General features: G+C 43.3%; 1 protein-coding gene across 1 annotated transcript in view; it reads right to left on the bottom strand.

Annotated features, from left to right (window-relative positions):
- Positions 1-204: 204 nt before the first annotated feature.
- The window catches only part of PKD1L2 (polycystin 1 like 2), a 53,525-nt gene continuing 28,630 nt past the window's right edge, over positions 205-25,099 (bottom strand). Inside the window, 9 exon segments of the mRNA XM_045582898.1 lie at positions 205-497; positions 8,687-8,788; positions 11,801-11,929; positions 12,656-12,735; positions 12,737-12,853; positions 15,683-15,863; positions 19,549-19,687; positions 19,689-19,820; positions 24,641-24,817. Of these exon segments, the coding sequence (XP_045438854.1) occupies positions 205-497; positions 8,687-8,788; positions 11,801-11,929; positions 12,656-12,735; positions 12,737-12,853; positions 15,683-15,863; positions 19,549-19,687; positions 19,689-19,820; positions 24,641-24,817 (1,350 nt within the window).

Raw genomic sequence — 25,099 nt, 5'->3', positions numbered from 1 at the left:
AAGGTAGGGAAGAGGGATAAGCACATTCCAGCAGACTAGGTGGAATAGTCTGGGCAAAGGCCTGGGGTTGGGAGTGGGCACGGTGTCCCAGGAGCTATAGAATCCTGTGTCACTGGAACTCAGGGTACAAGGGGCTGAGAGACGTGACCTTCTATGGATGGAGCCACAGTGGAGAGTTTGATCCGAAGGGCCAATGAAAAAATTTTAAGTGTCGGGCAGAAGCTGGAGTGAGCTAAAATCTTGGAAAAATGTCCAAGGTGCAGTGTGGGGCTCATCAGAGGTTGCAAAGTTCCTTTTCAAGACTGTGTTGAGAACCAACCAAGTGGAAATATTGCTCATGGGTAATCTTGGCTGCCTACCCAAGATTTCTCTGATTAGAGCAAACACTTTCTGTTCCTTGAGGTAGGTGGTTTTCTTCTTCTCAATGTTGGCAGCCAGAGGTGGCTGGTAGATATCCTTTCTGCTGTTTCTTCGTACTTGGAACAGGGCAGAGGGGTCTGTGAAAGCAAGAACACAAGGATAGTTACCCCATGGGCAGTAGATTCAGGCTGTACATTTGCAACCAGGTACAGCTAGGATTCACAATTCCTCCCTTGTAGGAGCCATTACCCAACACTGCCCTCCATGCTCTACCCATGCTATTCCAGGGCCCAGAACTCCATTCTTTTTTCTTCATGTGGGGAATTGCCCTGGTACTGAAAATGAATACCTTTCCTCTTTGAAGATGGCATCTCACTCCTGGATGCCATCTTCCTTGCACTCCTGGAAAGATCCAAACACTTTCCTAAGATGGATCATAACACTTTCAAAAGGATGGAAGAATGAGGGTAAATAGTATTTCAAAGTCCTGTCATGTCTAATTCCAGTATCTTTTTTTTTTTTTAGACAACATTATTGAGATATAATTTTCATAAATTCACCCATTGGAAATCTACAATTCAATGATTTTAGTACATTTTAAACAATCCAATTTTAGAACATTTTCATCACTCTCGGAAGGATCTCTCATGTCCCATTGAAATCAGTCCTTACTCTCACTCTATTCCCACTCTCAGCCCCATTCATTTGCTTTCTGCCTCTATAGCTTTTCCTTTTCAAGATATTTCTTTTTTTCTTTTTTAATAAATTTTTATTGTTCATATTATTACAAATGTTCTTTTTCTCCCCCCCTCCATTGCTCTCCTCCACCAGGTTCCCACCCCACCCTCTGCCTTTTCCCCACCCCCCATTGTCCTCATCCATAGGTGCACAGTTTATGTTCAGTCTCTTCCCACATCCCCCTCTTCCCTTTTCCCCACCCCCCATTGTCCTCATCCATAGGTGCACAGTTTATGTTCAGTCTCTTCCCACATCCCCCTCTTCCCTTTTCCCCAAGAATTGTCAGTTCACTCCCCTTCCATACCTCTGATTCTATTATATTCAACAGTTAATATTGTTCATCAGATTTTTTCTTAATTTCCTTGGTTTTTAGATTCACTTGTTGACAGTTACGTATTTGTTGTTTATAATTTTTATCTTTATTTACTTTCTCTTCCTAAAGAACCCCCTTCAGCAATTCATATAATTCTGGTTTGGTGGTGATGAACTCCTTTAGCTTCTTTTTTATTAGTGAAGCTCTTTATCTGGCCTTCGATTCTGAGTGATAGCTTTGCTGGGTAGATTATCTTTGGCTGTAGGTTCTTACTATTCATCACCTTGAATATTTCTTGCCATTCCCGTCTGGCCTGCATGGTTTCTGTTGAGAAATCAGCTGACAACCGTATAGGTACTCCTTTATAGGTAACTACCTGCTTTGCTCTTGCTGCTTTTAATATTCTCTCTTTGTCTTTTGCTCTTGGAATTTTAATTATGATTTGTCTTGGTGTAGTCCTCTTTGGATTCCTTTTGTTTGGAGTTCTGTGTGCTTCCTGGACTTATAAGTCTAATTCTTTCACCAGGTAGGGGAAGTTTCCTGTCACTATTTCTTTCAGTATGTTTTCGATATCTTGCTCTCTCTCATCTTCTGGGACCCCCATAATTCTGATGTTGGTTCGCTTGAAGTTGTCCCAGAGGTTTCTTACGTTATCTTCAATTTTCTGGATTCTCTTGCATTCTAGCTTCTGCAGAGAAGTGTCTTCTGGCTCTTTATGTTCCAAATCTTTGACTTGATTCTTGCGATCTTCCATTCTGTTTTTAGGACTCTGTATAATATATTTTATTTCAGACAATGTATTCTTTATTTCTTATTGATCTTTTATCATTTCTTATTGATTCCTTATTAATTTTAGTTGATCCCTTTTCATATCCTCATAGGTCTTATCGACCTTTTCTAGGAAATTCTTGAAAAACCTTATAAGCGTAGATTTGAACTCTATATCCAGTCACTTTTTGTCCTCCATTTCTTTCGTTTGTGATCTATTTCATTGTCTCAGCATTTTCGCAGCTTCCCTGATGGGGCGGGGTTTCAGGATGGAGCCTACAGCCTTGGCTTCTGTCAGCCCCGCCCTATGCGGTTCCTGAGTCTCAGTAATCCCCAGGGTCTCAGAATCCCCAGTCTTCAGTACTCGTTGCAAGCACCTCTGAGAGAAAGGTGCCCTCGATTTTCGCCTGCTACCAAACAGTGTAGGCCAGGGGTCTGCAACCTTTAAGACATAAAGAGCCACTTGGACCTGTTTCCGAAGGAAACACCTGGGAGGGAGCCACAAAATCATTGCGACATTTAAAACAAATATAACACTGCATATATTGTTTCTTACCTTAATGCTATATACTGGATCGTGCAGTTAGCTGTCAATCTGATGAAAAAAAGGCCTTTTTCACTTAACAATGTAAAATATATTTTTGCAAATTAATAGCTAATTAAAATATTTAATTTACCTGGTTAATGGGATTTTTGCTCCTGAACCTCAGTGCACAGTGTCTGCACATCAGGGCTGTAAGACATTACCTTCATTTTCACACAGGCTTGCAAGTTGTCATCTGTGAGGCATGACCAATATAGTCATGTTGGAGAAGACCTGCTCACATACATATGTGGAGCTGAAGATCGACAGGACTCCAAATGCGTTCTTTTTCATGTTTATATAAGTGTTGGGGATGGCATTCCATGTTTCGAATACAAGTTTGTTCTGTTTGGGAAGGTTTTCAATATCACTCCATTTATGATTCTGAGCCAGAATGGCCTTCTGACGGGCAACATCCTCAATAGTAGCAGTCAAGCACTTGAACTTGGACACCCATATATCTTTGTCGGCTATATCGGCCAGTTCCATCTCAAGATCAGGTTGACTTACACCTGCAAATGCAGTCATATTCAATAGGGATGGATCAATCGCCAGGGGAGTGACAGGGAAGGATAATGTGGTTTTTTCCTCTCTGAACTCACAGAATCGTTCCCCAAACGAACTTTGCATTGTGGTGATTGCAGACTTCAAATATTCCAAATTTATCATATCATGACTTTGTTTGAACTCTCTCAAAGAGGGAAAGTGACAGTGTACCTCTCTGTAAATCTTTGACAAACACTGTCAACTTGTGCTCGAATGCCAAAACCTCCTCCAGCATGTGCAGGGTTGTGCCTCCTTTCCCCTGAAGGGTTGTATTTAGTGTGTTTAGATGTGCTGTCATGTCTACCAAAAAATGTAATTTTTCCAGCCACTCTGGTTGTTCCAGCTCAGCAAAGGTGAGCTCTTTGCTGGCCAGGAAAGTTTTTACTTCTTCCAAACATGCGACAAAGCGTTTTAGCACCTCACCTCTGGACAACCACTGGACCTTGTTGTGGAGCGGAGGTCAGAATATATGCTTTCCACCTCATCCAATAGCAAACGGAACTGGCAGTGGTTTAAACCCTCTGCCATTATCTTATTAACAATCTGAATGACCACATCCACCACTTTTGTGCATTCCGGGGGAAATGTTTGAGCACACAATACCTCTTGGTGCAGGATGCAATGAAATGACAGCAGCGTTATACCCAGAGCTTTCTGCAGTAGAGCCACAAAGCCTTTCTGTGCTCCTCTCATGCTCGGTGCCCCATCAGTAGCCACTGAGACCAGGTGGTTGGTGTTTATTTTTTCAGCACTTAAATAGTCCAGGACAGCCTTACAGATATCCTCACCCCTTGTTTGGTCTTTTAGTGGTATCAGCTCAATCAGTTCTTCCTGTGGCCCAAAAGAGATCACATATCAGCAGAACAGCGCTATTTGTACAATATCACCTTTATCTTTGGACTTATCACAGGCGATGGAGTACGCCACAGGTGAATTGATGTCTTGAATTTGCTGTTTGCTAATGTTTTCTGCCATTTTTAGGGTTCTGTCTTTGACAGTCTTCGCAGAAAGAGGCATGTCTTTAATTTTCTGCACAATTTCATTCTTGTTTTTGAAGTCCTTGTATAGATGTTCTGAAACCTTAATGAATGCTTCTTTTGTATACTCTCCATCTGTGAATGGATTCCCGTGCTTGACTATTTTCTGAGTGGCCACAAAACTAGCATATGTTGTGGAATTTGCAGACTTCACCCACTTCTTGAAATTATTTTTGCTCCTATCAACCTTCCTCATAAGTTCTGCAACGGCTTTTCATCTCTCATCTCCATCTGGATATTTTTCAGCAAAGGCTGTGTGTTTATTCTGGAAATGTCTTGCAACATTCAACTTTTTGTGGTTTGCAAATTTCTCACCACATATTAAGCATACTGATAAACCAGTCTCGTCAGTAGAGAAAGCAAATGATTCAGTCCATGTATCATTAAACACTCTGTTTTCTTCAGAAAATTTTCTCTTCTCGCCTTTATCCATGGCTGGCCTACTAGGGGGTCGAAAACAGGGACGTAATAAGAAATCACAAAATTAATCAGGGCCCCAGTGTACCATAAATCATAATCAGTGCCTGATGTAAATAATAATTAATAATGAGGGCCCAATGTCATCCTCATCATTATAAAAATAACTTTTTTGTCACTTTTTGGTAATAATTTCTTTTCCTGACCCCCTTAAGAAGCTCTCCTCATCATAAAAATATTTTTTCTCACCTTTTTACTATTATTTCTTTTCCCGAACCCCTCAGAATTACTCTTCCTCATCATAAAAATAATTTTTGTCACTTTTTTTTTTTATCATTTCTTTGTTTGACCCCCTCAGAATTACTCCTCCTCATAGAAATAAACATTAAATTAACAAGTCACCTTTAAAAAAAAATTCATCAGGCCCCCCAATATTCTATAAATTAAATTAAATTAATTAAATAAAAAATGTAAATAATAATTTTATTTATTTATTTATTTAAAAAATAATTTTTTATATAATAGCCACAAATTTCCTACAGTGTACACCTTACAAAAGGACCTGTCTCCCATGCTTAACCAACAACAAAAATTAGTATCTGTTAATTTTTTTTTTACCTGGCTGCTGTTTTTTCTCTTTCAGGCTCTTGTTCTCCACTCACTGTACAGGCCCGACTCCCAGTGACAATCACACTGCAAGCCCTCTCTTTCTCTTTCTTCAGTCCTCTCTGTCCTCTCTGTCTTCTTCTTTTTCCTTCTCCCTTTTTTTCTCTTTATTGCTTTTTTTCTTCTTATTATTTTTCAGTGTCCCCTCTGTCAGCACCTCTCTTTCCCCTTGCAGCAGTCTCCTCCTCCCCAGCACAGAGGTGCACGCTCAGCGTGCCCTCAGTGACATCACACGCTGTGATGTGAGGGAGGAGGCTGGGCTAGGACAGGGACGCTGTGGTTGCCTAGTGAGGCTAAGTCGCCGGCAACCTGTCACACAGAGTGCTGGCGGAGGTAAGTGATACAGCTCCCTCCCACCCCCCACTATCGGCCCTGCTGTCAGAGCCGCAGCAAAGCTTCAAAAGAGCTGCACGTAGGTTGCCGATACCTGGTCTAGGCTCTCCCCCAATGAGCCCGGAACTGGGGTTCAGTTCAGTTGGAAGTGGAGTTGGAGGTGGCGTTCAGAGCAGTCTGGAGCTTTTGTCTCCTTCCTGCCAGGGCAATCCCGCGGCACAGCCAACCGTCCCTTCTCTGCGCGCAATGTGCGCGCCTCCGGGACCTCCTTTCGCCACTCCCCCGCAGTTCCGCCTTACAGCCCAGCTCCCTATGGATGAGCCTGGGTCCCCGGGGTCTGGCCTAAAACTGGGGTTCAGAACAGTCGGAACTGGGGCCCAGCACAGTCAAAGCTTTTATCTCCTTCCCGCCAGGGAACACCAGCCAGGCACTCAGCCGCCCCTCCTCTCCTGCTCCGTCCTCTCAGCACCCACTGCGTGTCTCCATACCTTAGGCTTTTACAGCTCCTCCGCTCTTCCTTCTGGTTTTTTCCTTGCTTCTCATTGTAGAATTTCCAGTCAGTTGACTTTCCTGTAGTTCTGGGTAATGTCCATTTTATATTTTAGTTGTATTTTATTGAAATTGTTGTGTGCGGCTGCCACTAGGTGTTTACCTGTGTAGCCATCTTGGATTCTTCAAGATATTTCATATAAATGAAATCATATGTATATGTTTCTTGTATCTGGCATATTTCAGTTAGCATGTTTTGGAATTCATCCATGTTGTTGTATATATTAGTAGTTCGTTTATTTTTTTATTGTTAAGTAGTATTCCATTGAATGGATATATACTGCCTTTATTTTTCCATTCACCCATTGATGAATATTAAGATTGTTTCTAGTTTTGGCTAATATGAATAATGCTGCTATGAACATTCAAGTACAGGTGTTTATGTGGACATATATTTTCATTTCTCTTGGGTAGATTCTTAGGAGTGGCCAAATATCTTTTTGCTATTTTAAATGAAGCCTCTGTGAAAATTTGGGCACAGGTTCCTATGTGAATATAAGTCTTTGTTTCTCAGGGATAAATGCCTAAGAGTTCAATTGCTGACGCATATGATAAGTCTGTTTTTAGATTTTAAAGGAACTGCCAAACTGTTTTCCAGAGTAGCTGTATCATTTTATATTACCACCAGCAATGTATGAATGCTCCAGTTTCTCTTCATCCTTGTCAGCCTTTAGTTCTACCACTTTCTTTCACTTTAGCCATTTGGTAGGGGTGTATTAACCCAACTATTTAAAAAAAAAATCCATTCTCTTTGTTCACCATCACTGTCATCTCTTGTCCGGACCATTTTGATATTCTTCCTACTGGCCTCCCCACTTCCACTTTTAACATAATACCTCTATTTTCCAAGAGTAGCCACAGTAATTTTTCTAAAATCACAAATAGGCCATGCTGCTCTCCTATTTAAAACACTTTGAAACCCTCACATTGACCCAGATCCTACAAGGCCCTTGCATGACCTGCTCCCCACTCACCTCCCTGCCTTCATGTTGAACAATTCCCCACTTCCCCAATCCCAGATGATTCATCTACACTGTCAGCAATTGCTGTGAAATGATAAGCTGCATATCACCTCAGGGCCTTTGCACATTTCCAGTGTGTAATCCCTCCTTGGCCCCATCCTCTAGGAGCCAGCTTAGGTACCACCTCAGTGGAGAGGCCCGCAGTCTCTTATTCTCCCACACCTAGTTCTCATCACAATTCACACTTATATGTCTACTTGTGCATTTAATTATTTAATGTGTCTCTCCACATGGGCTGTTCATTGAGAGGGCAGAACCTGTTCCATCTTGTCAATACTGTGTTCTCTGGGTCTGGGGTGGGAGCAGAGATTGACTTCAAATGGGCAAGAGGTAATCTGGGGTGATGAAGCTTTTCTAAGTCTTAATTGTGGTGATGATTGCACAACTCTATAAATTACTATACATTACAAGTAGATTTCATATAAATTATGCTCCCAGGCCACCGCACTGTCTGGCACACAGCAAGCACTCCCTGAATAATTGCCAAAGGAATGACTTAATGAATATTTAATTAGTCTGGAGGGTGGCCTCTCCTTGAAGAAAAATTATTCTTGTCTTAGGAAGAAGATTTTAATGGACCTTTGGATTTTCAAAGCCAAAACCCTAATTTAGAATGGAAGAATACAGGCCCATATGGTTAAGAACAATACTACATACTGTTGTAGATACACGGACTTTTGTTAGTTCCTGTTTTATTTTCCCTGAAGTTCAAAGTAACTGCATGGACTATAAGAGCGTTGATTCTGTTCTGTTTGCTTTTTTAATTATTTTATTATCAGCACCTTCAGAAGTTTCTATTGGGAAGTGAGAAATCAGGATGGAGGAAAGAGTCTGGTCATGGGCTCCTCCAATATGGCTCATCTTGACTATGTTCTAGTAAAACTACAAAAATAGACATTGGGCTAGATTCAGGCCCCTGGCTATAAGTTAGAACTCTAACTTATAGCAATCTTTGCAGTCCATCCACATGCTTGTGTGTGTGTGTGTGTGTGTGTGTGTGTGTGTGTGTGTGTGTATGTTTCCATTCTAAAGACCAGGGAACTGAGCCTTGGAAAAGAAAACTGATTGATTGAAATTACAATCAAGGGTGAGGGCCAGAGAATGATGGCACAGAGCATGGCCCCAGAGGCGCCTCTAATGGCCAAGGAGTCATGCTTAGGTGTCGGATAGAAAGGCCCAGAAGAGAAGGAATAAAATTGCTCAAGTGACATTGGAGTCACTTATTCTGGATGGTTCACCAGTCAGGGGTAAAGAGCCGATGGGAAGCAAAAATCTAAGGCCTGGACCACTCACCCAGTGGTTGAGCTCTCTAGGGCTTTCTCAGCTTTGTCAGATTCCAGGCCCCTGCCTGCACCATTACCTAGGCTGGACAAGTGTTCCGGGAGAGAGGCCATAGGTTCCTCCTCTTCCTCCATGCTCTCTAAGGCCAGCGCAAAGAAGGCAGCAAACCCCATCACTTGGAAAATACCCAGGGTGAACACCAAACCCAAGTTGGAAACTATCAACTACTGGTCTGAGAGAGGGTAGGACTGGGGCCACTTTTATGTTCTTGTCTCAGGAGCCATACTCTGGATAAGTCGGGTAGGGACTACCCCATCCTCTGTAGAGAGGGCTCATGTTTATGAAGGGTGAGGGCCAGGGCTTGCATGCACCTGGCTCATACTCCAGTGTGTGGTGAGTTAAGCTTCCCTCCTTCCTTTCTTCCTGTATTAAGTGATTAGCCCTTATACTGTCTCTGATGTAAGGGTTCAGAACAGGCCTCTCCAGTAAGTTTCTTTGGCATGTGAATTATTTTGAGTTGAGGGAATCAAGGCCCTGCAAGCTCATGAGCAATTTTTACCTCTCTCTTAAGTAATTTAAATTAGGGACCTTGCCTATAGTAAGAGTTATTACAGTTTTTATGACATATTTGTAGGGAAGGGTAAACTTCTAATTGCTGAACACCTGCTACTATCATCCCAAGGTGATTCTTAGCTCAGAGTGCCATATATATCTCATTTTCCTTCTCTGTCTTTGAACCTCTCATGTATGTGGGTTCTCTGCTCCTTCATATATATCAGGTTCTCACTCATATGTGTGTATTAAATTTGTTAATCTGTCTCATGTAGATTTAACTATTAGACCAGCTGAATGAATCTTGAGGGTAGATGAAACTTTATTCCTCCCCAACAGTACCTACAGTACACAAGTATAATAGGATTCTGTGGTTTGGGAACAGAAAGGCCCAGGACTCTGTTCTTAAAATTCTCAGACTAGATTGGGGGAGGTGTCAGGAACTGTTGAAATCTTCTGACAAAGGCTGTTCATGACAAGGCAGAGGGCCAAAGGGAAGAAATGGAGGAGCAGATTTGGTGAGTCTCATAGGCCTAAAGATTCACTGAAAATGTCCCCTCCTTTCTTTAGCTTCCCCTAACTCACACACACAGTACTCCTACCACCTGATTTTTTTCCCAGGGAAAGCTGTGACCTCGAACTCCAGGCCTGGGCTCAATATTTCTTCTACTCTGACAGTAACTTTACATTTCAGAAATAGAATTGCATCTTCTAATAGTTGTACACATTAAATGACTTGGATGTTTTATCTGAAGGTCGAATTCCTGTAAATTGCTGGACTGTCTTATAATTAAAAGCATCTTAGAATTGAGGAAATTTGGTGATATTCCTATTTATATGTGTAGTCTAGGGCAGGATGCTTATGATCTAAACTGCTTCTTCTTTTTCTTTTCCTTCTTTTTTAGGGCTTTTATGATTTCACAGAGAGGAAAGGAGAGGGAGAGATAGAAACTTCAACGAGAGAGAATCATTGATCAGCTGCCTCCTGTACCTCTCTCCCCCCAACTAGAGATTAAGCCCGCAACCTAGGCATGTGCCATGACTAGAAATCAAACCATGACCTTTTGGTTCATAAGTTGACACCTAAAAATTGAACCACACTGGCTGGGTGACCTTACCTTCTTCTTCTTTTTAAAAATATCCTTTCTATGATATTTTATGTTTTTGTTAATCCTCACCTGAGGATATTTTTTCATTGATTTTTAGGATGAGTGGAAAAGAGGGAAAGACAGAGAGAAATATCGATGTGAGAGAAACATATTGATTGATTGGTTGCCTTCTGCATGAGCCCTGACAAGGGTCTGGACCAGGGAGGAACCTGCAACCAAGGTACATGCCCTTGACTGGAATTGAACCTGGTCTGCCGGCTGACGCTCTATCCACTGAACCATACCAGCTATGGCTGACCTTAACTTCTTAACTTCAGGTTTTCTCATCTACAAAATGGAGGCAAGATCCTTTCTGAGGGTGATTATGATGATGAAATGCCAGCATCTCAGTAAACCACTAAGCCTGGCCTAGAGTGAGTGGCCAAAAGCTTGGGTCATCATGGTACTCATCTTCATTATTGTTCCTGCCCTGGGACCTGCACAGAGGTGGTGTTCCATGCAGTTTTGTACATGTACACATACACACATTTATAAATGTTTACACACATGCATACATATACAAACCAGTAGGGGGTGTGCAGGAGGCAGCTGATCGAAGTTTCTCTCTCATCAAATGTTTCTAACTCTCTATCCCTCTCCCTTCCTCTCTGTAAAAAATCAATACAATATATTTAAACAAAAAGAAAGGTAAGCGTAAAAATTACATGAATAGAGGAATTTCTATGGATGTTAGTAGGCTAAGAAAGGCATTTCTATAAAGGCAAATAAGCTAACACAGTGCTGATAATTCTAAAGAATCTTTTTAATTTTCATGCCAATAACCATAATGTCTGCTTTCCTGTTTGCTTTGCAAACAGTTGCTTGGAATACAGTGTTGCTTTAGGCCTAACCCAAAGGTTATTTTGCCCTGTTTTAACATTCCAAAGGGTAGAGGAGTAGGATGTGCAAGGCGGTTCCTCTGGGATGGTACTCTGACTCCATTTTGAAGTGGTTCTGCTTGTATTATTTTTACAATATGTATACTGTATAGACTAGCCCTTTGAAGCAGGTACAAGATATAGAGAAAATTGAAGGTCTAAGAAGTCAGGGAGCTTGGCTAAGGTCAACAAGCTTGGCCAAGGTCACTCAGCTGATGAGGTAGAGTTAGATTTTAACTTGAACCTCAGTGGGTGGTGTCACCCTGATTATATCCACTTTCCATTATAGCTCCCTGAGATCAAGCAAGCCCCCTCAAGGCCTGCCCTGGTGGTGTGTCCTGGTGGGCTGGCTCCTGGTGGCTGCCACCAGCGGTGTGGTAGCCTTCTTCACCATGCTATATGGCTTGCACTATGGGAGGACCAGCTCTCTCAAGTGGCTCATCTCCTTGGCCATCTCCTTTGTAGAGAATGTGTTTGTGACCCAGCCCCTGAAGGTCAGGACCCCTTACTTTCTCTCCTGCCAGCTGCCTTGTCCTAACTTCAGCTGTTCCATCCTCCAGGGGCAGTGGGTAAGGGGGTTGGACTGGGAGACCTCCTGTCACATTTCCTAGTTCCGCTCCTTAGTGATCCGAGGTCGGATGTTTTGAAAGATCTGAACAATCAGGAGGTTGATGGGGAACATGAGGAGAGAGCTCTCCAGCCCAATCATCACTTCTTGCCAAGTGAATTCAATTTTACCTGAGACAGAGGAAGGAAAAAGTAAGTGGGAGAGTCTTTTCCTCTTCCAGGAGGTGGCAATGCAGTAAAGATTAAACTTGCCCAAGGAGGGATCTGGCCCTTAAGTGGCTCCTACGAGGTGACCTCTTAAGCCCTTGGGTTGTCCTGCTAGTAGGCACAACTTTGTTTACCTGGGATCTTGGGCCACACTGTGTAGTCTATGCTAACAGAGTGATTTATGGTGAGGACCTTGGCCACATGATATTTCCTCAACCTCTGGAGGAACTGGAGGATAAGGCTAGTCATGCAGGGGAGCAGCCATGTCTATGTGAACAAGTCCCAATAAAAACTTTGGACAGCAAGACTTGGATGAGCATTCTGGTTGCAATACTTTATGTGTTTTGTCACATGTCATTATCAGGAGGAATGAGCACTGTTCACAACTCCACTGGGAGGAAACAATTAGATGCTCCCGGTTGGTCTCTCTTGGACCCTGCACCATGTGCCTCTTCCCTTTCCTGGTCTTAATCTGTGTTGTTGTTGTTGTTGTTGTTGTTGTTTTTAAAAATATGTAATAAGTATGAGGATAATTGTACAGTATTTCTGACTTCTGTGAGTCCTTCAAGTGAATTATTGAAATTGAGATGGTTTGGAGAGCTCTGGAACTGGGTGGCATTTCTGGAGCAGTGATAGCTCATCTTTACCAGCCACTCATCTTCACCTGACTGCCAAGACAGTGGGAATTACCCAAATCCACTTTTTGCTCAGCTAGGTCCTTGGAAACACCCCAAAACATGATGCTGGTCAGCATGGTGCAGAGGAGCAGAGAAGCAGCAGGACACCCTCTGGACGTGGGTGAAGTTTCTCCGAGCTGAGCAGCTGAGGATGGAATACCAAACGTGTCTGTCCTGGAAGCCCAGGGAGGTCTTCATGAAGAACAGGTGGCTGTGGACAGGCAGGGAGAGAGGGACAGCCATTAAAGGAGATAGGATGGGAGAAGACTGGTCTCTTTGGAATAATATTGGGATGAGAAGGTGGGGTTTGTTTCTAAGATTTACCACCTATTTTTCGATTGTAAAAGAAATACATCTAAGTGGCAGCATCACTTAGAGTTAATGACGGGGACTCTGGACAGAGTGGGCTGGAATCCTAGACTGCCCTCCTACTAGTGTGACCTCAGGCAGGTCGCTTTACTCTTTGCATCTCAACTCACACATCTGTAAAATGAGGGTAATAACAGAACCTGCCTCACCAGATTGTCAAAAAGATTAAAAGTGATAATTCTTATAAAGCATTTGGCAAAGGAGCTGGCAATATGGTGAATGTTCATCAGTGTGAACAATTATTACTTTTATTATAATTTTAAGGTAATAACAGAACTATAATATTATTGGATTTGTTATAATTAGAGCACTAAAAGATAGCAGTTAAAATTCCAGGCTCTGAGTTCAGACTCAGTTTGAGAGACTTAAAATTGACACGTAGGATCTCTGAAAATGGTACCACATTCTTCTTAATTCATATTATTTCTCTGTGAATACAATGTAGTTTAACCACAGAAGCTCTCAAGGGCCCAGAGTGTGCAGAGCTGATAATCTCAGCTGGCTCCATTCTTATTGGTCAATGCCAGCACTCTCCAGGGTTGTGTAATACTTGGATGCCACCCTGGGGTATGTGGGTGGCTTGGACTCAGAGTAAAGGTGTATAAAGAAAGAGGTCAGTTGCCAACAACAGCAATTTTCCAAATGGTGGTTCTACTCATTCAACACATATTTGATGATCCTAGCGCTTTTGGGCCAGTGCTCCACTGAGCACCATGGATGCATGGACTAATGACACGCTCCTGCCTGTAGAAAGCACCTTGTCTAGTTTTTAGGCATCACATGTTTTGATAAAATTGGAGGATGGTATCTGCTCCTGCAATTGGGAACTTACTCTGAGCCACTCACTGTGCTAAGCCTTGTACCTGCATCATTTCATGGGACCTGCATAGGTCCCTTTTGAGGTAGGTACAATGAACAACTAAGTTTTCAGATGTGGAAGCTGCGACCTGGAGAGGTGAGGGACTTATTCAAGGTCATGCAGGAAGTCAATAGCAGGCATGTGGGACTTTGTGGTCCATCTCATGTCTTATTATACCTCTTTTTGGGTTTCAAGTCTCTCTAATTCAGACTTTTTCTCCCTTGGAGGCTGAGCTGCTGCTCACAGTAGCAGCTGGGAGGAAAAGTCACATTTCAGTAAATGCACTGGAAACAGACTTTAAAAATACAACAACAAACCTAACTCAAAAGACATTTAAGCCCTGGCCAGTATAGATCAGTAGTTAAAGTGTCAGCCTGTGTACCAAAGTGTCTCAGGTTTAATTCCTGGTCAAGGGCACGTACCTAGGTTGTGGGTTGATCCCTGGCCCTGGTCAGATACATGGGGGAGGCAACCAATTGATGAGTCTCTCTCACATGGATGTTTTTCTTTCTCTTCCCCATCCTTTTCTCCCTCTCACTCTCTCTCTCTAAAAAAAAGAGAGGGGTGGTGGTGGAGGGAAAGCAATGGGAAAATATTCTGGGGTGAGATTTTTTTTTTTTTAAAAAAAAGCCCTTTCAAGTACAGGTCACAAACCCAAGTGCTCAAGGGGCCCAGGTAGATGTAAATAAGTCAAATGAGTGAAGTGGGTTGGAAGTAGTGTAATAGGGAGTGTGAGGACTGTGGTAAACTGGAGAGCTTATGGTCCCTGTAAGAGGAAGGCTGAGATTCGCCTCCAGCACATTGGTGCCATGCAGGAATGCTGCTTCTGCATTCCCATACTTGCCATTTTTTTTGTGTGTGAAGTCTCTTGATTTTTAAATATTGGGAAGAGGCTTAATGTTCACTGATAAAGAGAATGGTTGAATGAGTTGTGGGTCATTCATTCTACGGAACATTATGCAGCTGATAAGGAAAGGTTTTACCTAAACATACTGTTGTATCGTTTTGAGTAACAACATTTTTAAAAGAGATAAGATAAACAACGTTTTATAGTGTTATATGTATGTGTACATTTTAATCTGCTTTTTGTGTTTGGAGAGAGATGTGGGAGGAAGAAAAAAAGCAAAGTGAAACAAATGCTGGTGTAAAAAAAAACATGTAGAAGCCCCAAATGAGCAGATACTGAGTCACCATTCAAATCAGTCTGTCCCCTTATAAAAATATTATTCTGTGACATTCATAAGGAAATACGCATAATTGTTTCAACCTTAACTATTTTCACCACTTTGAAGAAGTGTCCTTGAAGGGTCCTTGTCCCCCCAGGGCAGTGGTTCTCAACCTTTCTAATGCTGCGACCCTTTAATACAGTTCCTTATGTTGGGGTGACCCCCAACCATAAAATTATTTTTGTTGCTACTTCATAACTGTAATTTTGCTACTGTTATGAATTGTAATGTAAATATCTCTGTTTTCCAATGATCTTAGGCTCTACAGCAGTGGTTCTCAACCTGTGGGTAGCAAACTTACAGTTAAGAAGTAGCAACGAAAGTAATTTTATGGTCGGGGGTCACCACAACATGAGGAACTATATTAAAGGGTCGAGGCATTAGAAAGGTTGAGAGCCAATGCCCCAGAGCCTTTCATTCTCAACAAGAAAAACTGATTGGTCATTAATGTTACACACTCAAAGCTACCCAGGCCTGATAGCTGAAATGTGTTTTTATTTGGCTGCGCCTGGATTGTGATACTTGTTCCGTAGCAATGAAAGAAGAAAGTAAAGAGCATGTGCTTAAAAAGAGGGGGGGAAAGTACCTGAATTGTTTCCTGTCCTGCTCTGTGGCCACTGGAAATACTTTGTCAAGGACACAGTCTGCAACATCGATGGACAGCCACGAGTTGCAGAGGAAATACCACTTTCTGCCCATCGCCAGGTCATGCACCAACACCCAGCTCACGTACCTGGAGAAAGGACCCACACTTTTGAGGACAAGGTCTGGGGGGAAAAACTTTTTTGAACACCTTTGCAAACTTGAGCCCAAGAACAAGAGCTCCTGTAAAGAGAGATTTAAATTTTTTTTCTTCACTGTTCTCAATGCCTCGATCAAAATGCCCTGATCAGTAGGTGAATTTGGCCTAACATGGGGCGTTCAACTAGGGTAGAGAGCCAGCTGTTGAAGGCCGCCATGTTTTCACAGTTATGATGCTAGAAACCGTTAACCCCAACACAGGGCAGCAAGAACAAGGAAAGAGAGGTTATCTAAATGTGTGAATTCAGGGAGGTGCAGACACAAAATTTGAACCTCCCACAGGCTTCCTTCCACCCAGAGAATGAGCCTGCTATCTATCTTGGACTCGGGACTTTGCAAGTATCATCTAACCTGAGTTAGAAGAAATGAAATCATATCACCTCTGCTGTAATGTCAGATCCAACAGCAGCCAATTTCTCTGTTGCCTTACAACCAATAAGAATAGTAATAATATCAGTAGCCACTCCTTACTGAGCATTCACTGCCATAATGGAGACTAAACTAAGAAGTTCTTTTTTTTAAAAAAGATTTTTTTAAATTGATTTCAGAGAGAAAGGGAGAAGGAGAGAGGCAGAAACACCAATGATGAGAGAGAATCATTGATCGGCTGCCTCTTGCAGGAGATGGGGCCTGTAACCCCAGGCATGTGACTGACCAGGAATCAAACTGTGACCTCCAGGTTGATAGGTCGATGCTCAACCACTAAGCCATGCTGGCCAGCTAAATTAAGTTCTTTACATGCATTTTCTCCTTTCTGGGAGTCCAGTCCTGTCAGGCATGCCAGAGCCATGTCTGCTGAGGTCACACAGCCTGCTGGGGAGGCTGACATCCAGTGACTGGTGGATGCAGTGCCCGGGCATGATCAAGACCTAGGCATCTCAACACAAGTCAGGACAGCTCCAGAACTCCATGAAAGGTGGCAGGGAGCGAGGGGGTCAACCGAGCTGTTACTGGGTTGCATCAAAACTTCTCTCTCTGCTCATCCTGCTTCCTTCCCTTCCCAGAGGTGACCCCAGATACTCCTTAATAAACACCCTGCATGCTCAACTCCATCTCAGACTCTGCTTCATGGGAACCAACTACAACTGAAGCACTTAAAGTATTAATGTTTAATCCCTTAGGTAAATCAAAGGCAGCAACATAAATGCTGTGTTTTTCTAAAGCTGCTGGCTGCTGGTGGATAGTCAGGCTGGAAACCATTCATTTTGATCACTAGCTTTGACCTCAAACAGAGTGGGGAGGCGTCTTGGCCTTGAACTTGCCAGCTGTGTGACTTTGGGCAAGTCAATTGTCTTCCTTAAGCTTAGGTTTTCCTCCTGTAAAATGAGGATATTACCAGTACTTGTCCCTGAAGGTCATTTGAAGATGACCTTAGCTTAGTGCTCAGCAGCAGCTTCTTCTACCAGAGAATCAGCTCATTGTCCTCTTTTGGTCAGGATTTGTCTTCATGATTGGTATCTGTCCCCATTTTACAGATGCTGAAACAAAGAGCTAAATGATAGATTGATGCTTCAAAAGTGCTAAGGGTGGAACTAGAACCTATCAGAATATTTTTAAAAATCCCTTAGAGCCACAATATGGTTATCAAATGCTACAACAAATTATATATAAACAGAGTTTGTATCATTCACCAGATAAAACATTATTAGCTTAATAATACCAAGTTCATTTCCAATCTGACTACTTTGGGTCTTATTTAATAAAAAATGCATTTTGTACTTTTTATTTAAAAATATTTTCATTTATTTCAGAGAGGAAGGGAGAGGGAGAGAGAGATTGAAACAACAGTGATGAGAGAGAATCATTGGTCGGCTGCCTCCTGCACACCCCCTACTGGGGATTGAGCCCACAATCCGGTCATGTGCCCTTAATTGGAATCAAACCAAAGACCCTTCAGTCCGCAGGCCTTAGCTCTGTCCGCTGAGCCAAACCAGCTAGGGCTAAGGGATTTTAAAAGGAATGAATGTTAAGGTGATTAAGCAAAAAATAAAAATATTTTTAAAAGCTGTGATGAGCTGCTCAGATCTGTCAAGGGAAAACTTGTTACTCCAGTTGTTGAGGTGCTTTTGTCAGGGATGCAAGAGCCACCTCTGTTGAGGTCATGCACCCCTTGGGAAGGCCAACATCCAATGGCAGATTCATGTGGTGCCCAGGTGTGATCAAGACTTGGGCATCTCAACCCAATTCTGGAGAGCTCTGGAGTTCTCTCTGGATTGGTGGGGCAGTCAGTGGGCTGAAGTTCAGCTCAGCTTCTCCCTCTACTCATCTTGTCTCCTTCCCTGCTTTCCCATGGGCTGATAAACACTCTGCACGCTAAACTCCATCTCAGACTCTGCCTTGTGGGAATCAAACTACAGCTAAGCATTTAAAGTATTAACGTTTAATCTCTTGAGTGAATCAAAGATAGCAGTATAAACGCTGCAGCTATTTATCTTAAGTGCCATATCATCTTAACACCCAAGAGGTGTTGCTATGTGGGGAGAGGGCAGAGAATGGAAATGTTTCAGAGCTTTGTGCCTGCATACTAGCGTTCATTTATGTGCTCACTCACTCACAGATATTTATTGGAGGCTCACTATGTGTCAGACATGGAGCATATATTGGAAAAATAGTAAGAACTTTGTTGTAATTTCTTGCACAATGTGTTGTTTGATCTTGTTTCTATCCTCAGACCTGTCTTATTATCAGTGTTCAAGGTTTGAATTCTGCCTCCCAGGAGGGTGGCTTTTGACCAGTTAATTGTGTTCTGTGATCCCTGGTGGCCTCCTCTGTAAGATGATAGAGGTATTGTGCAGTAAAGGGTGAACTCAGCAAGCTTGGGTTTTCCAAACCCTGCACATTTTAAAGAAAGGACTGGCTCTTGTCTCGATCCTGAAAGATAATCTATAACTCCCCAGAAGATCCAGTATTATAAGTATGTCCTTGAATACCTGGGGCTATGGGCCACAGCCGGTAGTCTATGCTAAAAATGTGATTTATGGTGCAGGCTCTGAGCCATGCTGTATCAATTTGACCCTGGGCAGGAATGGGGTGGTTTGTTGGAGACTATATAAGGAAAGTCAGTCATGTGTGCACTCAATACCTATGTGACTGACCCCCAATTAAACCTTAGACCCCAAAGTTTAAGTGAGCTTTTCTTGATGGTAATACTTTCCTACGAGAATTAAATCTGTCCATACGATTCCATCGGGAAAGGGCAACTAGAAACTATCACCTGATCTCCCAGAGACCCCTTCCCTTTACTGATTTTAATCTGTATCCTTTCACTGTATACACATAATCATGAGTATAACAGCTTTTCTGAGGTTCTGTGAATCCTACTAGCAAATCATTGAACTTGAGGGTGGTCTTGGGGACGTATTTTCTTCTTAGGGCTATTGTATTAAATGGGGTAATGCCTAGCATAGAGTAAATCCTCAATAAATGATCAGATATGTACACAGATAATAATTTAATTTTAAAAATGTAAAAAAAAAAATGATCAGTATCATAATCCTGGTGATAATTTTATGAAAAGAACATTGTTACAGATAAAGAGGCTGGGGGCTGGCTTGCCTGAGACGATTACAGGGGTCAAGACCTAGATTTGCATCTAGCCTCTTGGTTCCCCATCTGGGCTCCATTCCCTGGAGCTCTTGCAAGGGTTCACACCTGCTTCTCCCTCCCATTCCCCAGGACCATACAATCTCACCTTGGCCTGATCCTGAGCATCCTTCCTCCTTGCCCAGATCGCCACCAGCATGTGGGCCACGAAGAGACAGCCCACAGTGGTGACAATGACTGGATTGTTTTTCAAAAGTGCCAAAGAGCTCTCTGGTCTGGCAGACATCAATGGCATTGGGCATCACCAAGAATGTGCTTCCAAAGAAGGTAAGATGGCTGCAGAGGCAGTGTGTTTGGGAGCCCATGGTTCATGGCCCCACCTGAAACCACAAAGAGGCCCTGGTAGCAATGTGGGTACATCCTTGAATGGCTCAAACCCAAGGGAAAGCAATGAGAAGTGGACACTCTCCTGGAGAGAGGCTAGGGAGCCTATGGGAAGACCAGTTTCAGGATTCTTTTGGTTTTTTTTTAATTTTAATTAAAAAATAATTTTACTAAAAAATAATTTTAAAATGAAGAGAACATTACCTTTAACAAACATCTTTGTATCCATCACTCTCAATGTGCAACTGTCCACCTTGTCAGTCTGCTTTGCCTTTTGTAGATAAGTATTGCAGGGCAAGCTGAAGTCCCTTCTGTCCCTCACCCTCCACAACCAACCATTTTCACACTTTGATGTGCATCATTCCAGTCCATTCTCTCACCTGATGCTCATTTATTGTACAGATATTTGTTGAATGTTAATACTAGGCCAGGCAGTGGGCTAGGTGCTGAGAGGACATCCAGGATGACCAATGCTGGGGACTTTCCTGCCTTTCAAACTGAACATCTTCAGTTGGCCATTTTACACTGAACAGCAAAGGAAGACCAAGACTGGGAGAACCATGCTAGGAAAAGGGAAGGGCAAATATTTCATTCTAAGCTGGTGTCTCAGCACCAGGAAAGTATTCCCTAAACTTGACCCCCCCCTCCTTAGCTCTAGGCACCTGGAGCCCTTGTCCCGGGCTTCTCTTTAGAAGGGCCCCATTCTAGCTGTCCTTGGGCTGTGCCCCTCTACACAGGATTAGGCATTGGGGCCAAGGAGACACTCCCACCACAGCACATACCACTCACCTAGGACTAGAGCAAGGCCGTGGGTGACCCTGAAAATAAGTCCTCCCTAAATTTTGCTCTCCTCGTGCCTCACTTGACTTCTCCTACCCTTTCACTTTTATTTTATTTTTTTTTAAATATATATTTTATTGATTTTGTACAGAGAGGAAGGGAGAGAGATACAGAGTTAGAAACATCGATGAGAGAGAGTCATCGATCAGCCGCCTCTTGCACACCCCCTACTGGGGATATGCCCGCAACCAAGGTACATGCCCTTGACCGGAATCGAACCCGGGACCTTTCAGTCCCCAAGCCGACGCTCTATCCATTGAGCCAAACCGGTTTCGGCGTACCCTTTCACTTTTAAACTGAGGCTTGGGGACCTGGAACCTCAGTATTCCTTGCTTCTAGGGCCCTCACTAACCTATTCCTCAGGATCATCAGCCTGAGTAGGCAGGGCATATGGGGGGAGCTTGGAACACTGACAATGAGGTTGGGGACAGGGAGACAGGAATGGGCGAGGTCTTAATGTGCTCTTAATGTGTACCCTGCACTTAGAAGCAAGCCTTCCCTAAAGCCCTCAACCAGTTTGAATTCCCCCCCCCAGGGCCATTTGGTGGGTAAAGAGGATTTAATTCAACCCCACAACCCAGAACCACCCTTTCATTTCAGAGTCCACCACAAGGTGAAGGAAGGAGGAAACAGGAAACACTGGCATGTGGAAAGTACTCTGCTCAATGCCTGGTAAAGAAGAACCTGCCATATCCCAAGCATGTCCCCTTTTCCTTAAGTGAGTCACCCAGCAAAGGCATGGCACCAACTGTTCATGGATGGATTTCACACGGGTCTTAGCCCCTTGTGTATTCTGTTGTTTTTCTTGCTGTTTCCCAATTCTGGCCAGACCATTTGGCATAGAGCTGTGAGGCTTATGGGAACACTTGGCACACCCAGAAGGGGTGGGGCTAGTTTCAGAGAAGAAACCCAAGCAGGTGCCAGTAACAAGACCATCTCAGTGCTGGGAGCCCTGGGGCCAGATCTGATTTATGTCTAAGATCTTTGCCCCTCTGGGTTTTTCACAAGACTCCCAGGGAGAGGAAGAAAAAGCCGCTTTCTCAACCTTTTCTAGCGTGAGGACCTCTTTGAAAATTTGAATTAATCTGTGCATCCCCTTGCAACAGTAGTTGTGCCTTTAGTATGGCTCTCAGACCCCTTCCAATATTTCTGCCTTTACTCCATGACAAGGTCTGTAGTTCATAGATTTGGAAACTTCTTTAGCTATTTAGAGGATTCATTGGTGGTTTTCCATGCAAACTTGATGATCCCATTTACTTATTTATGGTCCTCAATGACCTCGACATATCTGTATCTATCTATCTATCTATCTATCTATCTATCTATATCTATATCTATATCTATATCTATATCTATATCTATATATAATGAGCAGCAAGTACACAATATTGGGTACTTTTGGTCTATGACACACTTTCACATATGACTTTTGTACAACCACATTCATGTATGTATGCATTAGTAAATGTATATATATATTATTTTTATTGATTTCAGAGAGAAAGGGAGAGGGAGAGAGAGATAGAAACATCAATGATGAGAGAGAATCATTGATTGGCTGCCTCCTACATGCCCCACACTGGGGATCGGACCTGAAACCTAGGCATATGCCCTTGACCAGAATTGAACCTGAGACCCTTCATTCAGCAGGCCAACGTTCTATTCACAGAGCCAAACCAGCTAGGGCAGTAAGTGTATATTTTTAATAACACAATAAGCACCCAAACACCCACAACTCAAAAGCTAGGAATTTCAATAACTTACTTTTAGTGAAGTGCTCCTTTCCCAACCTGTTCTCATGCTTCTTCTCACCTACCCACCATACTGAATCCCATGTTCATTGTCTCCTGGATTTCTATTTTATGTACAGTTTTGTCTTTTCTATGTTCTGATTGGCTAACATAGCCATTTCTTTAATCTATGGAGCACTCACTGTGTGTCAGATACCACACTAAGTACTTTATACCCCTAATCTCATCTAGGTTCCCACCTCCAACTACAAGTATTTTTGTCTCATTTCCAGATGGGAAAGCTCAAAGAGGCGGTGACTCGTCCCAGGTCACCTTGCTAGAATTGATGAAGTGGGATTGGACCGAAGTCTGTCTAATGGTGGAGTCATTGCTGCCAGCCCTGACACTTTCTGAGCCTAGGGGCATCTGAGGGCAGCCTGTAGTAGCACTCTGCCAGCAACATGGCGATCAAACAGCCTCTAGAAGCAAGGACTCAAGATGTCACAACACAATCAGGGTATTGTTCATAAGGAACAAAGGCCTGTGCTGCAAGTGGGGGGACCTGCTGTGCCTTGGACATCTCAGTGCCCCTTCATCTCTTCCTGGTGCTCTGAGAACTCCCCGTGTGTGGCAGCTGGAAGCCAGGGAAGGAGTTGCCATGGCAGCAGAAAAGGACCTGGAAGGAGCTCACTCTAAGTTCCCTTCTGTGACTCTGTTGCAACCTCTTACACTACTGTAACTTGCGTCATTTGATATGGCATGTGCTATAGGTTTCTTGTCTGTGTCCTCTGCTAAACTGAAAGCTTACTGGTTTTTCTCACCATTATGTTTCACCAGTTGGCCAGGCACCTGGTAACTATTTGTAGAATAAATGAAATAAGGCACTTATGGTCTCGTAGGTGGAGACAGATAAATCTGAGCTAGAAATGGAGGCTGCTGTTCTTGGAAAAGGTATGGAGTGCTGTGGAAATCCAACAAAGGGAGACTCAGACATCTGAGAAGCTCCTTGAAGAAGGTGGCAGTGGTGGGAGATTGAAGGGTGAATAGGTATTGTAGGTAAGGAGGGCATACCAGGGAAGAGAATAGCATATACAATAGCTTAGAAGGGGGAAGGGGGATACTGATACCACAGCAATGGCATCAAAGACATTATCTGCTACCAACACACTTGCCTCCTTGGAAGCAGAGCTGAACTGACCTGAGACAGGGCTTTAATTGCAGTTAATAGAGCCATGTGCCATCGAGGGGCTTAGTGAGACTGGCCTGGGCTCCAGAGAAACTGCCTCATAACACTAAGGCTTATTCTCTGGAGGCAGACAGACCTGAGTTTGAGTCCCAGCTCTTCTACCTACTAGTTGAGAGATTCGAGGCTAGTTAGTTGAATTTCCTGAGCCTTTGTTTTACCATCTGTAGAATGTGAATACCAACTATCTTAGAAGGTTATTGTGAAGATTTGATGAGATAACACAAGAAAGCAGAAAACATAGTACCATGGCATAGAATAAAGGACTCCTTGGACATGACTCTCTGGCCTCTTTCGGCAACCAAGTCAGCAGGGCTTCCCAGCCATTTGTCCATTTGTTTGGTGATCATTTGTTCCTAACAGCGAGCAAAGCACATTGTTCCTGTCTCACGTGACTCCCAGTGCACTGAGGGTACAGACATGGTTCAGTGATCTGAGAGGATGTGAGCTACTACTCTGTTTAGTCCATGGAGGAGACGGGCCTGTGTGCTCTAAATGTTCACAGTAGGAAATCTGAGCTAAACAGGGCATTGAGAAGTTTCTGGAGGAAGTGACATTTCAGGTGGAATGTGATGGAGAAGTTAACTTTATTTATTATTTATTTATTTTAAATATATTTCATTGATTTTTTACAGAGAGTAAGGGAGAGGGACAGAGAGTTAGAAACATCTATGAGAGAGAAACACCGATCAGCTGCCTCCTGCACACACACACACACCCCTCCCCCCACTGGGGATGTGCCCACAACCAAGGTACATGCCCTTGACCGGAATTGAATCTGGGACCCCTCAGTCCTCAGGCCAATGCTTTATCCACTAAGCCAAACTGGTTTTGGCAGAAGTTGTTAACTTTATTGAATGGGGGTTCAGGGTATATTCCCAGGCACACATGGAAAGGCCTCAAGGAGGGGCTGATGGTATATCAGAGGCACTAAAACAGGACCCTAAATGAGCAGGACGCACCCCACCAAACTGTTCTGTCTTCTTCACTTCCTCCTCCTTACCTGGCACCCAGAATTATCCAAAGTTTCCTGGATGTCATCCTAAAGCACACAATGGGAAAGGAATGTGTTGATGCCAACTGTGAGGTCTCTGCTAGGGGTCAGCTCCAGGTCAGACTTGGGGATCACAGTCAGATAGTAGACACCTTCTCCAAAGTGCAGGTCTTCTGGGCTCAGGATTCATCTGCAGGAAATGGGGCTTAGGGTCACCCTGAAGCCTTGTGGAGACTTGGTTAACATCATAGAAAAGGGGGACTGAGGTAATTTGCCAGGAAAGCTGACCCTGATGGTCTCCCCAATGTGCTAGCAGTACCATCTCCTCCTGAGACCAGGAGCTTACATGAGGCACTCCCAGTTAGTGTGCAGGGCATGGCTGTCAAGTCAAACAGACAAAGGTTCAAATTCTCACTCTGTTCTTTTTGGATGTGTGACTTTGGACCAGTTGCTTAACCTCTCTGCTCT

This window comes from Pipistrellus kuhlii, unplaced genomic scaffold (genome assembly GCF_014108245.1).
Source record: "Pipistrellus kuhlii isolate mPipKuh1 unplaced genomic scaffold, mPipKuh1.p scaffold_m20_p_17, whole genome shotgun sequence".
In the NCBI taxonomy this organism is placed as follows: Eukaryota; Metazoa; Chordata; class Mammalia; order Chiroptera; family Vespertilionidae; genus Pipistrellus; species Pipistrellus kuhlii.
Note: the sequence above shows the minus strand (reverse complement) of the source record. Positions and strands in the feature narration are given on the sequence as shown.